Source organism: Pelobates fuscus, chromosome 11 (genome assembly GCF_036172605.1).
Source record: "Pelobates fuscus isolate aPelFus1 chromosome 11, aPelFus1.pri, whole genome shotgun sequence".
Lineage (NCBI taxonomy): Eukaryota > Metazoa > Chordata > Amphibia > Anura > Pelobatidae > Pelobates > Pelobates fuscus.
Window position 1 is genome coordinate 53,877,755 of NC_086327.1, and position 16,780 is coordinate 53,894,534.

General features: G+C 38.3%; 1 protein-coding gene across 1 annotated transcript in view; it reads right to left on the reverse strand.

The window, feature by feature from the left end:
• Positions 1–2,068: 2,068 nt before the first annotated feature.
• Positions 2,069–16,780, reverse strand: part of LOC134577323 (sulfotransferase 2B1-like) — a 104,817-nt gene continuing 90,105 nt past the window's right edge. Inside the window, exons 5-7 of the mRNA XM_063436027.1 lie at positions 10,737–10,831; positions 9,082–9,262; positions 2,069–2,749 (exon numbers count right to left, since the gene is read on the reverse strand). Coding sequence (XP_063292097.1) covers positions 2,634–2,749; positions 9,082–9,262; positions 10,737–10,831 — 392 coding nt within the window. The 3' untranslated portion in view covers positions 2,069–2,633. The remainder of the gene's footprint in view (positions 2,750–9,081; positions 9,263–10,736; positions 10,832–16,780) is intronic.

Below are 16,780 nucleotides of genomic sequence, written 5' to 3' on the forward strand. Positions count from 1 at the left end.
ACTTTACAAAATACATTTGAGAAGTTCTTTGTTATAAGTTTGTGTGCGAAAACCCCCAAAAAACACAATTTTACTCCAATATTTAGCAGAGGTTGGCGGTAAAATGGCTACGTAGAAAGTGTCAAAACAACCTTAGGTAAATAGCCTGTGGTGTCTACTTTATATAAATATATACTTTTGTGTGGCAATTTTGTTTTATTTTATGGCTATTAGGCTTACAAGACAAACATACCAAATTCTAAAATCGCTCCACATTAAAATTTTATTTTACTCCTTGTGCTTTGTGACCTGTAACTACCAAAAAAAACTTAAAATCCCAGACACATTATATATTCTGTAAATCAGAACAAATAAATGAATTTATTTTTAATTACTTTCCTTAACCTGCACTAATTATGCACACATTATTATTGCAAAAACTGTAAAAAAAACCAATATTTTTCATTTTTTTTGCATTTTTCTGTATTTTTTTTATAATAAGTAAGCATTTATATATATATATGTTATATCAAATTAAAGCCCTTTCTGTCCTTTAAAAAACAGTATATAATATGTGCCGGTGCAATAAATGAGAGAGATGCAAATTGCAGTTGAACGCAAACAGCAAGAAAATGCAAAAATTGCTTGTGTCATTAAGCGTAAGTCAAGCTTCTGAAGCTCTGTCCTTAAGGGGTTAAATAACAGTGGGTGGGTCACACCTTTTAAATACATAGTGGGGGTGGCCAGATCAAAGCTATTTTTGTCCCCTAATTTTTTAAGGCTTAAGGAATTGTTTGTTTTTAATTTTTGTGTAGGCCATGTAATTGTTTTCCAAATGTCTTCTGCCATAATTTTTATGATGGATTGTATTTCATAAAGCTGGGTATTTATGAACTGAGGCAGAGGCGTAACTAGAAGCCACAGGGTCCCGGTGCGAAAATTGCACTGGGGTCCCCCCATATGTCCCTGCCCCCTCAAATCTCCCCCCCATGTCCTTCCCCACACACAGATGCACATATATATGTAGACACACACATACATATAGACACACACACACACAGAGACCCATACATACAGACACACACACCGACACAAACATGCACTAACACACACACTCATATACACACATACACTCAAAGATATACACACAAACACACACAATCACAGACACACTCACATTCAGACACACAGACACATGCACTCACAGACACAAACAAACAAACTATTCATATTTTTAAAATTGTCCACCCAGCCTCCCTACCTGGAGAGCTGGCGTGGATCTGTCCTTGGGGTCCAGTGGGGCTTCAGTGAGGCGGGTGGCTGTGTTCTTGGTAGAGATGGCGAGGGAGCTGTGTTCTCCCTACTCTGCTCCCTCACGCCACATGGGCGGTCTACTTATGCCGGGAGCCGGAATATGACATCATATTCCAGCTCCCGGCATCAGCAAAAGGCGTGCGAGGGACCAGAGCAGTGAGAACACAGCTCCCTTGCCGTCTCTGCCAGGAACACCGCTGCTTGCCAGGCGGGTGCATTAGGTGGCCAGCTGACCACTTCTTGGGCCCCTCTATGACAGGAGGAACACGTGGGGGGGCTGCATCCCGGTCTGACAGGAAGTGCTCTCTTGGGTGAAGAAGTGCTCTCTGGAGTGAGGGGCCCGGTCGCAGCTGCGACCCCTGCGACCGTGGTAGGTACGCCACTGAACTGAGGATCTACTGAAATCTGGGCTCCAGGATATATTTTTGCTATTCATAGATTTCAAGATTACTGACAATGCACTGTTGAACCTTTGCTGGTGTAAGTGATTTTTATTTACTGATTTGTACTGTGGTTGATCAAATACTGGAACTCACTTTTCATGAGTGGATCGTATCTGAAAGATCTCCAGTCAATATGAAAAATATCTTGCTCTGCTTGCTCATTGTTTGAGTTCCCAGTTGAACACAAAGTCAGATATATCAGGCATGCTTCTCTTACACTTTCAATTTCACCACCTTATTTTCTTAGTCAGGTCTCCGCAATGGAGTTGAAAAAATAAAAAAAATAAAACAACTTTTCTCTCAGGCATTTGGTTAGTTCACTTTTGTCTGCATCAAATACAACCATTTATTTATTTAATACATATTTTCCCATTCAGTTTTGCTACTGGGCTTTTTATCCAAAGCACCTTACAAAATTGTACATTTATTGATTATAGGTATTCTAACAGACATAAGGATAAAACATATAATTAGATATACTAACACAAAAACAGTAAAGTCCAAAAGAGTCTTGCCTGCAGATTTTATTCTAACATTTGTAGCATTTTCACACAATGTAATATGCAAGACTCACTTATGATTAATGTTATATTCTATTATGTATTTTAGCATGAAAACAATTGTACATGTGAATTTTTTTACACTTATATTTTAATTACATTTATTTATAGTTTAATTACATTATAATTGGATCCAGTGGCCTCGGTTTTAATATTTTTGGATAAACTTTTAAAATGCTTGATTTTGCTATTTTTTATATATATTTGATATTTTCTGATTTTTTTTAAATTTATATTTTTTGAAAACAAATAATTGTAAAAGTTTATCTAAAAGTATCCAAAAATATACATTTGTGTGTAAAAAAATCTTGCAGGCCATTCAAGTGGAGAGTTTACTTTAGTTATCTTCCCAAAAAAGTTTCACATTGAAATCTTTCATTTGGTCTTTATAAAACGTATCAAAATATTCACTCTGGGCTACGGTGAAATGATTCTTCCAGTCTCCAGAAACTCCTGAAAAATATAGAATATAAGAAAATATGAGTATGAGCCACAACTGTTCAGCCACAATATTAAAACCATTGACAAGTAAATTGAATAACATTGACTATATTGTTACAATGGTACCTGTCAAGGGGTGGGCTATATTGGGCAGCAAGTGAACAGTCAGTTCTTACATTTCATGTGTAGGAAGTAGGAAAATGGGGAAGCAAACACCTGAGTGACTTTGACAAGTGGCGAATGTTGATGGCTTGATGTCTGGGTCAGAGCATCTCTAAATCAGCAAGTCTTATGGAGTATTCCCAGTGGTTAGTACCTATCAAAAGTGGTTACAGGAAGGACAACTGGTGAGTCTGCGCCAGGGTCATGGGCGCCAAGGCTCATTGATCCACATGGGAAGCAAAGGCTAGCCATCCGATCACACAGAAGAGCTAACATAGCTCAAATTGCTGAAAAACTTAATGCTGACCATGATAAAAAGGTGTCAGAACACAAAGTGCATTGAAGTTTGCGGTGTATGGGGCTGCTTGGCCGCAACTCGCTCAAAGTGCCTATGATGATCCCTGTCTACCTTTGAAAGCTGTCAGGGTATTTATATCGGCAGACATTTTGTGCTATGATAGAAATTAAAATGTATATTGTCAGAGTCAATCTGAACAGAGAAGATTCCATTTTGTTATTTTCAAGTTTTCAAGTTAACAAAAGACACTTTCTATCCCTTCTGTAAAACTAACCACTTTGACAGAAGCTAAGGAATGCTTAGTATATACAAACCTTTTGATAAGAAATGAGAACGGGGGATGGACAGACTGTCTAAATTCTAAACCCAGACATGTGTGACAGATAAGACTTAGTAATTAATTTTACTTTCTAAATTTTACAAGATTCCCATTGTAGTGAAAGGTGAGACTAAGTTTACGAACTGTCATATTAGAATTACAGCAGGAATTGGAGACACATAGTTTGAAGAAAATTCAAGGAAACTCTTTGAAATGACAGAAAACTTGAATTATAAATAACCATAAAGATAAGGTAAATGACGTCAAAATAGCCACCAGGAAAAGTTAACTCTTTCCTGGATAGGTATGTTTAGAGGGACGAGACTGCCCTCTATAGACCAAATACTTAAATTGTTATCTGGAAGGTAATCACACATCCAATGTTTCTATTGGTCTATCACCTAGTGAATTTTCCTTTAAAAAGTTAAGACAAAGGGAAGAGAGAGGTATGCAGAGAAAGCAAAGCAATGCAGAGGAAGCAAAAGAGTGAGCAGTCGGGGGCAAGGCTAAGTCAAAGTGAGCAAAGAAGCAGGGTCAGAGCGAGAAATCCAAACAAGTTCCTGAGACTACCTACTCATCAGATGAGAATGTCTACTCAACTGGTAATTATACTGGTTTCATTTAATTAATCTAATTTAATTAAAATTTTCTAATAGCATGATATATGACTGGATAAATCACGATCAGATTTCGATATTTAGAAATCTTATTTACTGAAGAATATATAATTAAGCATTCTATTCTGCAGATAGAAATGAATAATTATGTATTTATGTGACATATCACATGTTAGCATATCGTGATATTTATCCAGGTGTATTGATTTGCTCTAAAATAAGATAAAATATCTGTTCAGGCAAGTTAAAATTCTGCTTAAAGAACATGGTAGATTACTCTTATTGGATTTTTCCAGGAAATGACTAATGAACTGGTTTAAATGTTATTTTATTTAAAATTACATGAGAATAGGTCTTAATTACCTAGGAGGTCTAACCAGCATTGAAAGGGTTATTCTAACTGTCAGCTAAAGTTCTATGGCCTTAAGCTGCAAGCTGTGTGTGTAAGTTTCATAAATCTTGTCTTCACCAGTGGAAAATGTATTGCCATTTGTATTGCATACTCATGTTATACTGAATATTCATTGATTATTGTCACGCATGTTACTTATTATTAATATTTACAATGTCACAATAAATTGTATCTATTTTTATAACAAATTGTGATTTTATTTATATGGAATACATTTCACTTACACGATAACAATCTTTGGGATCTGAGAATTGAAATAGTGGGCAATTCTCAACTGTTTACTATTACTATCCCATAAATATCCCCACAAAGCGCCTTTAATAGGGATGTGAGTGTCAGAACTGGACCCTGGAGAAATGGGTGAAGGTTGCCTGGTCTGATAAACACATTTTTCTTTTACATGAGGCAGATAGACAGGTGTGTGTGCATCATTTACCTGGGGAAGAGATGGCAGCAGGATGCACTATGGAAAGAAGGCAGGCCCATGTAGGCAATGGTATGCTCTGGGTAATGTTCTGATGAGATACCTTAGGTCCTGACATTCAAGTGGATGTTACTTTGACAAGTTCTGACCTAGAAATTGTTGCAGACAATGTACACCCCTTCATGGCAGTAGTGTTCCCTCATGTCAGGGGCCTATTTCTGCAGGATAATACACCCTGCCACTCTGCAAAAACTGTTCACGAATGGTTTGAGGAACATGACAAAGAGTTGAAGGTGTTGCCTTGGCCTTCAAAATCCCCATATCTCAATCAGATTGAGCATCTGTCAATGTCCTGGAAGAGAATCTGAACCATGGTGGCCCCTACTGTACAATTTGCAAGGCTTAAAGAATCTGTTGCTAATGTCTCGGTGCCAGGTAGCACAGGACACATTCAGTGGTCTTGTGGAGTCCATGCAATGATGCATCAGAATGGTTTTGGCAGCATGATGGGGACCTACACAATATTAAGTAGGTGGTTTTAATGTTGTGGCTGATGTGTGTGTGTGTGTGTGTGTGTGTATATATATATATATATATATATATATATATATATATATATATATATATATATATATATATAAAATAGATCTAACTTTATAAGCATATTGTAATGGGTTCGCAAGGATGCCGTGCTTAGATCAGTACACAGTGACTCACTTTAGTAACTAAGTAGATCCATATTAGGTGGCCCTCACACAAAAAGTAAATCTACAGATATTCCATAGACTACTTACTAACCAAGTAGACTCAGCAAATAGCTTCACAGAAAGGAGAGGGAATAACATGCAAGGTATCATTTGGTTATTGTGTGGTTCTAAGGACCTAGGGGAAAATAGGATGTTTTCAACTATCACATATTGCCAAGGGGAACCTTAGACATAATTATATTTACCATGACATTATTTTTGTTTATATGTTGAAAGGATTATGATGAGAAAAAATGTTTTGTAAAGTTTATTCAAATATGTAACAAAAGTGAAATTGTGTTGTATGACTTAAAATGTTCTATACTGATACTTCTGATTAAACATATTGGGGTTATTTAGTAAGCTCAGGTTTTGCATCTAAATAAAAAAAAAAAAATCTCAGATTTTCTCCTGGACTTGCTAATTTGGATAGAGATATTAGGAATTTAAGTTCACTACCTTTTGATGTTATAATCTGAAGTTATTCAGAATTAAATAACTAGTGCAATGTTATGCTTTTGTGCGAATGAAGAATGCATATGCAACATTTATTCTAAATGTAGTTGAGTTAGGAATATTGTTAAACAAGAAGGATTTGGGAGTATATTTTTGATGATCGTTCTTCATTCATTTTTCAAAGAATAGGTGGAAATAAGAAAATAACAGGTGTGTAAAGAAAACGTTAAAGGCAATGAGTCTTCAGTATAGAGCATTATATTGACTTTTAAGCCCATATAGTACCAAATAATAATCAGCGATCCCTTCCTTTAACAGAAAAGATAATGAAAGATCCAATTTCTATAATCAATAAGGAATGCTATAATTTTCATGAGGAGAGTCATCTCCTGAGTGACATTGATGGAGAAACCGTTAGATTAAGGTACAACTCTCAATGATCTGAAAATATGCAAAAATGACTTGAATGTTTGCCAGTCTCATGAAGAGAAGTCCAGGAGAGAAAAAGGTGAAGAAAAAGGACAATAAAGGTATAGGAAAGAGTAGGAGAGAAAGGATAGGAGAGAAAAGAAAGAAGAGGGGTTTGCTTCAGGAGGAAGTTATATCAAAGTTAAGGAGCACTTGTCTTCACCACAAACCTATTTTTGATACAAAGTCACACCAAGGAAACCAGTTATTGTTAAATGTCTCCAATCTTCCATAAAGTTATGTCATCAACGCCTCTATTTCCACAATCTCCTCTAATTAAGCTATCAAGGTTCCCACAATAAGGGCAACTTTTTGTTTCCAGAGGGCAGGGATCATTACCCTAGCTGCATGAGGAAAATGTTTAGTAAGAGATTTCTTAAATTTGGATAAAAGAGTGGAAACATGGTTAATCGATATAGTGACTGTTTGGAAAGAACACTCTCTCCGACTATGGAGGCAAAAGTCTTTTATGCCTGCTGCCAGAATGACACTACATGCAGGCAACTCCACCAGATACAAATAATAGTTCCAGTCCTCTCCCTACATCTCCAACATTTATCAGAGATGTCTGTAGAAGAGTCATGCAGTACCACAGTCAGGAACTTATGGTTTGTTTCTGTGATGGAACCAGGAACAAACCCAAAGGGGCACAATCACTGCCAAAACCCCACATTTTCCCCCAAGAGACCTTATCCCAAACCCCTAGCACTTAGCATCTACCCCTCCACACCAAACAACGATAGCGCCTCCCCTCAGGGCCACTTAAAAAGTCCAAGAGCCACGAGGACTACAGCAGATTTTATTCACACTTCTTTGGAACTCCGTGGCTAGCCCCATTAACCGGTTAACTTCCAACTAGTTTTTTCCCACTTCCTCACCAGCAGTGTTAATTTTGTCGACTAACAATTTTAGTCAAATTTTAGTCTACTAAAATGTTTGAGATTTAATCGACTAAAATTAGACTAAAACTAATCTAAATTCAGATGACTAAAATATGACAAACTAAAATGAATTAAAATTTACAGCTCCGGAGAGGCGAAAACCCACATTTAATACCCCTCCCCATCCCCCTTTTTACTTAAGCCCCTTTTTTCTTTTCTTGCCTCTCTTCTCATTTTCTCCCCCACTTCCGCCCAACCCCACCCCCCCAAACTACACCTCCCCTTTTACTCACCTACCAAGTACATCCTAATTATCAAATGACATACTGTACGGACTCACATATCTGATCACCCTGTCCGGGAGGTCAGATAGGTGACCTCACTAAAACCGGGGGGACTGCAGGGGGCGAATCACTTTCCCACCCCAGGTAGCTCCGTATGTTGGAAACACTAGTGAGAAACGTGGCAAGTAAACTTTCTATGGGACCTGGACTGGGTGCCACGGAACACAATTCCTATGTTAATGTTATTCACATGTACCCTAACTAACTAAAGTGACAGCATGGCCAGTGAGGTTCCTCCCAACCTGATTACTTATAAATCTTGGTCAGCCGATACATGATAATTATTATATGGTTTTCTGTTTCTGATATGTCTACCTTGATCTCTTTCGGAAATACAAAAATGAAGAATGTTACAAAAAGAAAAAAAAGAAAAGAAAATGGCTTTTTAGTCAAAAGACTATGATTAAAACTAAATTGAAATTTGCTGCCAAAATCAACACTGCCGACTAGCCAAGAGAGCGCTATTTGGAGGGGAGGTACAAGAGACTAAGAGGAACAATCAGTCCCTGAGAACAAGGGGAAGCACCCCCTTTTCAGTCTGCAGGAGTTCCCATTATGTGGCTGTCCAAAAGCCCCATTAGTTATGGAACTCTTTTGGGCATGGGCATTGCTAGAAACCAGTCAAATCTTTACCTAGGTGGCGATTCGTCAATTTTGCAAGGATTCCAGTGCTATTTTGCCAACATGGGCAATACATATCATATAACCATGGCATAGTAAGCTAGTCCAGTACCTCCAAAAAGTTTCATACCACACCTGACCTTCTCTACTTTCAATTGTGCTACACTTCTATGGTTTGGCTTTCTACCTTGCCAAAGAAAATTACTTAAGCTCCTTATTCACATTCTCCTAAAAATCCAAAATAGACAAATTCACTGTGGTATAATACAAAATCTTTATGAATATTTACGTTTTATATTAAGCAACATAAAGGAACAAAGAGAGGGGGAGAGTGAAAGTCATGGAGCCAGATGGGGAAAGGAGAAGAGGGAAAAAGAGAACCATAGCATCAAATAAAAGTGGTTGTTCATGTGAAATAAGGCACATAATGTATCATGCAAACTTATTATTATTATTGATAATTATGGTAACTCTAGAATGTGTCTGTCCTGTTCCAGGATGTATACGAGACTGATTAGTCGTGTATATATATATATATATATATATATATATATATATATTAAATGTATATATATATATTAATTAAATGTACATACCCTTACGCATAATTGATCCTTTTGAATGGTCCATTACTTCTGATGGTACTGTGCTCCAGTTGGCCATCTTGTTATCCTTCATAACTTTGAAAGTAGAATGTTTTACAACTGAATCAATAGCTGCATCATCTAAATCCTGTTCTAGGAACTTACAGATTCTAACCACACAGCCTCTGAGGTCCTGGAAACACAGAAAAGAGCAATGGTAAATTCTATATTATTTTTGTATCATATTATTGTTTTTAATTGTATGTTTCACAAATGCAAAGCAGATCACACAATCTTTGCAAAATACATTTTCATGTTTGATGTGATATGCAGGAAACTCTCAATATTTTTTTTCAAATGTTCATTCATGTTTTGAATGTCTTTTCTTTCAGGAAGTTTTAATTTGTCAAGTTTTAATTTGAATTTGTGCTCCCAATACACCTGTTTCTATTTCTGTTATTTATTTTCATTTTGGGTCCTAGTTATGCGTGACAATCATGGCAAATAATAAAGTGAGAACAGTGAAAAAACAAAAGTAGTACAATTTCATTGAACGTATCTACACTTTCTGCAAGGTATTGCTTCAAAGTACTGTCTCACAGTGGAATCTACATATTCCAAGTGTGAAGTCAATTATTAAATACTCAGGATTGCAAAAAAAACCAAAAAACCTTCTGGGAATAATTTATGGATACCAACACTTGTCAGCCTTTCTCTCCATTCTGAACTCTTAACAAATCTCAAACTTGTCATGTGGCTACACTAGAAGATGTATAATTCTGTAGGTCTCATGGAGAGAGAGTCTGTGTGCGTGTGTGTGAATTGTTATATGCAATGATACTTTTTTATTGGACTAGCAATGCATGTTAAAAGACGAGCTTTCAAAATTTTCCTATCTTTCTTCATCAGGTCAGAAGCAATGCTGATCAGTAATAAAATTGATTAAAATGCTCTGACAAAAGAACAGAAAGATTGCAAAAGAGTTTGATCCATAGGGACAAAAAACAGGCAGACAAAATTGTAAATGCTGTTGATGATGATACTGTGTCAACAGGGACAACCCCGCTCCAGTTGATGACACAGTATAATCATCTACACCAATTGGGTTAAAGAGACTACACTACACTACACTACACTTTGGCAGGACAGCTCATATTTACAAATGACTGTAATAGGGGCAATAATCGAGATATAAATGTCATGTAATAGTTAATAAACCCCACAGATCTTAAATATGTAAAGAAATTGTTGAAAACCTGAACAAAATTGATTTACCTGTTAGCATTATGATTTAATATATTCTTTCTTCAACCACAAAAATGCCAAGAAAATAATTAATTCAGGCAATATTGAGGCAATTGGACTGAGCATCTCCTGTTCCTTTAACTGTTTTTTAAGAGTTAACCACCCTACAGGGGGCTGTAATTGTCATTTAATCACATTGTTAACAACTTGGGAGCCGGGACATCTGCTGCCTCAAATGGACAATTTAAGTTAATGTTTCAAGTATCAACATTAGATGGTAAAAAGTATGAAATAGTAAAACTGCTACTTTTTAAAAATAGTGATATCCACTTTTGGAAGTATTGGTTTGTAAACAAAGCAAAAGAGACTACTTTTTCTGGGTGTCCAATATTTACACATTTTCCTACTGCTCATCTTTATACCTGAAGAAGCTCTTCATATGTAATGTAGAAAAATCGGCTATCATCTTTCATTTGCATCCATCCTTTAACATGATCAAACCAAGAACCAAACAGTTCTGTATGAAAGAAAGAAAAAAACAAAACAAAAAAAAGATTTAACTAGTGTATATTAGAACATTTTTTTTGTCTGTTTGTTTTGTCCACCTCCCATTATTTAATTTAATGACCCCACCAGATGCCATGGGCAATTGCTGTCCAGTCACATGTTTTGAACATTTAGGAGATTTAAGCATGTAAAACCCTCGTTATGGCATCTTATTGACCCCTATTGGCCTTTTCACTTGTTTGTTTTTAAGTCATCAAACAGTTAATACTGATTCAATTTCAACAAATTAGTTAGGTATTTAGATTTATATTGAACTGCAGTTAAAAAAAAACGTATTTCACTAGATTAAAAACAACTTATTTTAAGTTTTTTTGTTTGTGCTACAAATCAATAGAAAATGCAAAAACAAATTGCGTAAAAATGCAACAATATGCCAGGATTTTTAAAAATGTTTTGTTTTCAATCATTTAAAATACACAGTTATACAAATTGTTATAAGCATTTTCAAATATTAGAAGTTTTCAGAATCAAAGTTGTATTTTTTAAATTGTGTAATTTGTCTTTTTTGAGATGTTGCAAACTAACAATTTGTTAAAAATTGAAAATATTGTTTTTTTTTTTTTTTTAATTCTTTATTTTTGCAGTGCATATGAGGGTAACATGTAGGCACGTGGTACCCCAAAGGCAATCCACTTGCATATTTCAAAACAAGGAGTACATAACATGTAGAGCATTAGGGTATGGTTGTACATTGCACCTTTTTTTATATATATATGAACAAGTTTAAATCATGCTGTTTAGGCATTTTATAGATTGAGATTCTGTCAACATCCAGTTAAAATACGGGAAGATAGCTTTGCTATAGAGTTATCAGTTGCTGCCAACGTTAGGTTAAACAACACAATTTGTTTTTTCTTTTAAAAAGACAGGAAAACAGCAACGTGTGTATCATTAGCAATTTTTGTTAGAAAATATTGTTTTTAATAGACTGTTTCTTTATCCCCTTAACCCCTTAAGACCGCAGCCAAATGTACAAGTTGTGAACAGAACAAAACGTAAACAAAACCTGGCATTTGCGCTATATGTCTGTCCAACCGTAATTCACCTCTTTCATATTAAATGCATCCCCCCTTATTATATATCATTTTATTCAGGGGAAACAGGGCTTTCATTTAACATCAAATATTTAGGTATGGAACATAATTGAATATAAAAAAAATATAAAATAATGGGAGAAAAAAATAATTTATTATTTTGTTTTAGTTCTATGTGACATTTTAACTGTGGATGTCAAAATACTGTTTGCGTTTACTGCAATACAATACACATATTTGTATTCAGCGATGTCTCACGTGTAAAACAGTACCCCCAGGGGCGGACTGACCACTCGGGCAGATCGGTCATGGACCGAGGGCCCGAGGGAGTCAGGGGCCCGGCAGGCTGCACAGCCATGCTCTGATCTGGGAGATCAGATCACAGATCTCCCCAGCCAGAATCAAACATATTCTAGGGATAGGTTGCTCCTGCAACCTACCTCATTCTGTTGTCTTTCTGTTGCCCCCTCCACCCCCACCTTCTGAGACCTGGCAGTGATCCTGCTGCTCCTGCCAGGTCTCCTCCATGTAATGGCTGCGGAGCTCAGTGTGAGGGGGAAGAGGCGGGGCGAAAGAGGGGAAGTTACCTCACTTCCTGTCCTGCCCTCTACTGCAGAATCTGCTGAACCCTGGCAAACAGCAGGTAAGTAAATATTTTGTTTAAGCTAATATCCCCCCTTACCCAGCCCAGCCCCTTCACCCATCTCAGCCCCTGTGCCCCCTTCACCCATCCCAGCCCTGTGCCCCCTTCACCCAGCCCTGTGCCCCCTTCACCCATCCCAGCCATGTGCCCCCTTCACCCATCTCAGCCCCAGTGCCCCCTTTCACCCATCCCAGACCCTGTGCCCCCCTTCACCCATCCCAGACCCTGTGCCCCCCTTCACCCATCCCAGCCCCAGTGCCCCCTTTCACCCATCCCAGCCCCTGTGCCCCTTTCACCCACCCCAGTCCATGTGCCCCTTTTACCCATCCCAGCCCATGTGCCCCTTTACCCATCCCAGCCCATGTGCCCCTTTACCCATCCCAGCCCATATGCCCATTTACCCATCCTAGCCCCAGTGCCCTACCCACCCAGCCCAGCACCTGTGCCCCCCTTCATCCATACCAGCCCTTGTGCTCCCTTTACCTATCACAGTCCCTGTGCCCCTTTCACCCATCCCAGCCCCAGTGCCCCTTTACCCATCTCAGTGCCCCTTCACCCATCTCAGCTCCAGTGCCCCCTTTACCTATCCCAGCCCCTGTACGCCTTCACCCATCCCAGGCCCTGTGCCCCCCTTTTCCTATCCCAGCCTCTGTACCCCTTCACCCATCCCAGCCCCTGTGCCCCCTTCACCCATCCCAGCCCCTGTACCCCTTTATCCATCCCAGCCCCTGTGCCCACCTTTTCCTATCACAGCCCCTGTGCCCACCTTTTCCTATCCCAGGCCCTGTTCCCCCCTTTTCCTATCCCAGGCCCTGTGCCCCCTTCACCCATAACACCACCTGTTCCCCCATTTACCCATCCCAGTCTCTATGCCTCTTTATCCATCTGAGCCCCCTTTCATAACCCCTCTGCCCTTTTTATCCATCTGAGCCCCTATGCCCCTTTACCATCCCAGATCCTACTCCCCCTTCACCCACTACAGCCCTATCACTCTCATTCCTATCCTTCCCTGTACCCACCACAGCCTCTGTGCCTTCTTGTACACTCCTCAGCCTCTCTCTCCCTGTACCCACCTCACCCATATGCCTTCCTGCACCCACTACAGTCCTCATCACTCTCATCCCTATCCCTCCCTGCACTCACTACAGCCCTTATCCCTCACTGCTCACACTGCAGCCGCTATCCCCCCCACCATCCGTATGCCCCCTGCACCTACTATAGCCCCTATCCCCCATGCACTGCAGTCACTATCCACACACATACTGCAGCCTCTATCCACACGCTCTCTGCAACACAACCAGCCCTCTCCACTAACATACGACACTGCAAACAGCTCCATATACACACGCAAACCCACAAGGAACCTCACTGTATGCACGTAATCCCACAAACAGCATTCCCACACATTCAATACCACATGCAGCCTCCCTACACAAACATCACAAGAGGCATCCCCAGCATGGCAATACTGCATACAGCCTCCTTATACACACACACATCACAAGAGGCATCCCCAGCATGGCAATACTGCATACAGCCTCCTCATACATACAAACACAATTATTACAATTACTTATATAGCACCAACATATTCTGCAGTGCAGTACAATAGGTAAAACAAGTCAAACAATTAATTCTAATTCAACATGTTGATATACAGGAACACAAGCAGCATCCCACACATGCAACCACAAGTAGCCTCCAAACACATGTGTTTGGAGGCTGCTTGTATGTTTGAACATGTGGGGGATGCTGCTTGTGATGTCACCAACAAACACAGAGGAACTGTTTAATTAAATTTGCTTTATGTCTTTATTTTAATGGGGGGGGGGGAGCGTAAGGCAAGCTATTAAGGGGTACTCCACTCAAAAACAATGTTTTATTAAAACACTGTTTTTGGTTGGATTTACCCTTTAAAGCAGGGCTGTCCAACCTGCGGCCCCCCAGATGTTGCTGAACTACAACTCCCGTGATTCCCTGGCTATCTTTTTAATTGAAAGAATCATGGGAGTTGTAGTTCAGCAACATCTGGGGGGGCGCAGGTTGGACAGCCCTGCTTTATAGTATATCTGGCCCTGTTTGGGGGACGCCATGACTCACACAGCCATGTTGGGTAGCGCGCACATATCTGTATGACAGCTGCACAAAGACCTTGCACCGGGAGGGGGGCCCTTGATCTCCTATTGACCGAGGGCCCTATAAGTTGTCAGTCCGCCCCTGAGTACCCCCTATGTACAGGTTTTATGGTGTTTTGTGAAGTTACAGGGTCAAATATAGCGTGTTACATTTGAAATTGAAATTCGCCAGATTGGTTACGTTGCCTTTGAGACTGTATATAGTAGCCCAGGAATTAAATTTACACCCATAATGGCATACCATTTGCAATAGTAGACAACCCAAGGTATTGCAAATGGGGTATGTCCAGTCTTTTTTAGTAGCCATTTGGTCACAAACACTGGCCAAAGTTAGCGTTAGTATTTGTTTGTGTGTGAAAAATGCAATAAACGCCAATTTTGGCCAGTGTTTGTGACTAAGTGGCTACTAAAAAAGTCGGGACATACCCCATTTGCAATACCTTGGGTTGTCTACTATTGCAAATGGTATGCCATCATAGGGGTAATTTTCATTCTTGGGCTACCATAGGGTCACAAAGACAACGTAAGCAATCTGGCGAATTTTATTGTGAAAAAAATGAAACACAAGCGTTATATTTGATGCTGTAACTTTTGAAAACACCATAAAACCTGTACATGTGGGGTACTGTTGTACTCGGGAGACTTCGCTCAACACAAATATTTGTATTTCAAAACAGTAAAAAGTATTGCAGCAATAATATCGTCCGTGTAAGTGCTGTTTGTGCGTGAAAAATTCAGAAAACGTCACTTTTACTGGCGATATCATCGTTGTAATACATTTTACTGTTTTGAAACACTAATATCTGTGTTCAGCGAAGTCTCTCGAGTAAAACAGTACCCCCCATGTACAGGTTTTATGGTGTCTTGGAAAGTTATAGGGTTAAATTTAGTGCTAGCAAATTAAATTCCCTATACTTTCGGCATGGGTTGTCAGGCAGGTCCCGCTAATTGTAATTAATTAGGATACCTAATTATGTAAAATTATTACATAAATATATATGTGTAGAATTAATATATGTATATATATATATACATATGTGTATATATACGTATATATATATATATATATATATATATAATTTTTTAAAAATATTTTTATTTATATATAGGTATATATATATAGTGATATATACGTATATATTTATGCATATAGATATATATATATATATATATATTTCGTTCTACGTGTATTTTGATATAAATATATATATATATATATATATTAATATCACAATACAGTTAGAACGAAATACCACACATCTATATATTTTTTAATTATTTATTTTTAAATATTTTTTTTATTTTATTTTTTAACATATTTGCATATTTTTTTATATTATATATAAATATATATAAAACAATAATTATATATATATATATATATATATATATATATATAATCAGTATCAGTCTACGTGTAATTTGATATTAATATATATATATTTAATTATATATATATTAATAGTAAAATACACCTAGACAGTGTATGTGTGTGTATGTGTATATATATACTTAGATCCTATATATATAATATATATATAGGATCTAAGTATATTATTTTTTTTACACTGTTTTAACATTATTTTATTTTATTTCCAGCCAGCAGGGGTACTAACTGTCATTACAGGCAGTCCCCCTGCTGGCAATGCCTGAGCCAGCTAACCCGGCCATGTGATTGTGAGGTCCTCGCAAGGACCTCACTCTCACATGGCCGGGGGGCCCCCGGAGGAAGGACGTGCCGCGGGGGGCTCCCTGGGAGTCCCCCCAACCGGGTAAGTAAGAAAAAAACGGAGGGCGTATGATTACGCCTGGTGGCGTTTAGAGCCGCTTAAAATAGGGTGTAATAGTACGCCCTCCGGTCTTAAAGGGTTAAAAAAACGACTTCTTACCCAAATTCAGTGCATTAGGTGTTTAGACATTAAGATGCCATCTTGTCCTAGGTTAGTGTGACACCATCAGGGCCTTACCTACGTAATGTCTAGACCCTACGATTTAGGCCCAACATAGATAAAGTGTTTAGGGCATGACATTAGACTGATTGAGATGTTCCCATGTGAAATAAATAAGGCAAAGCTATGTCATGTAAT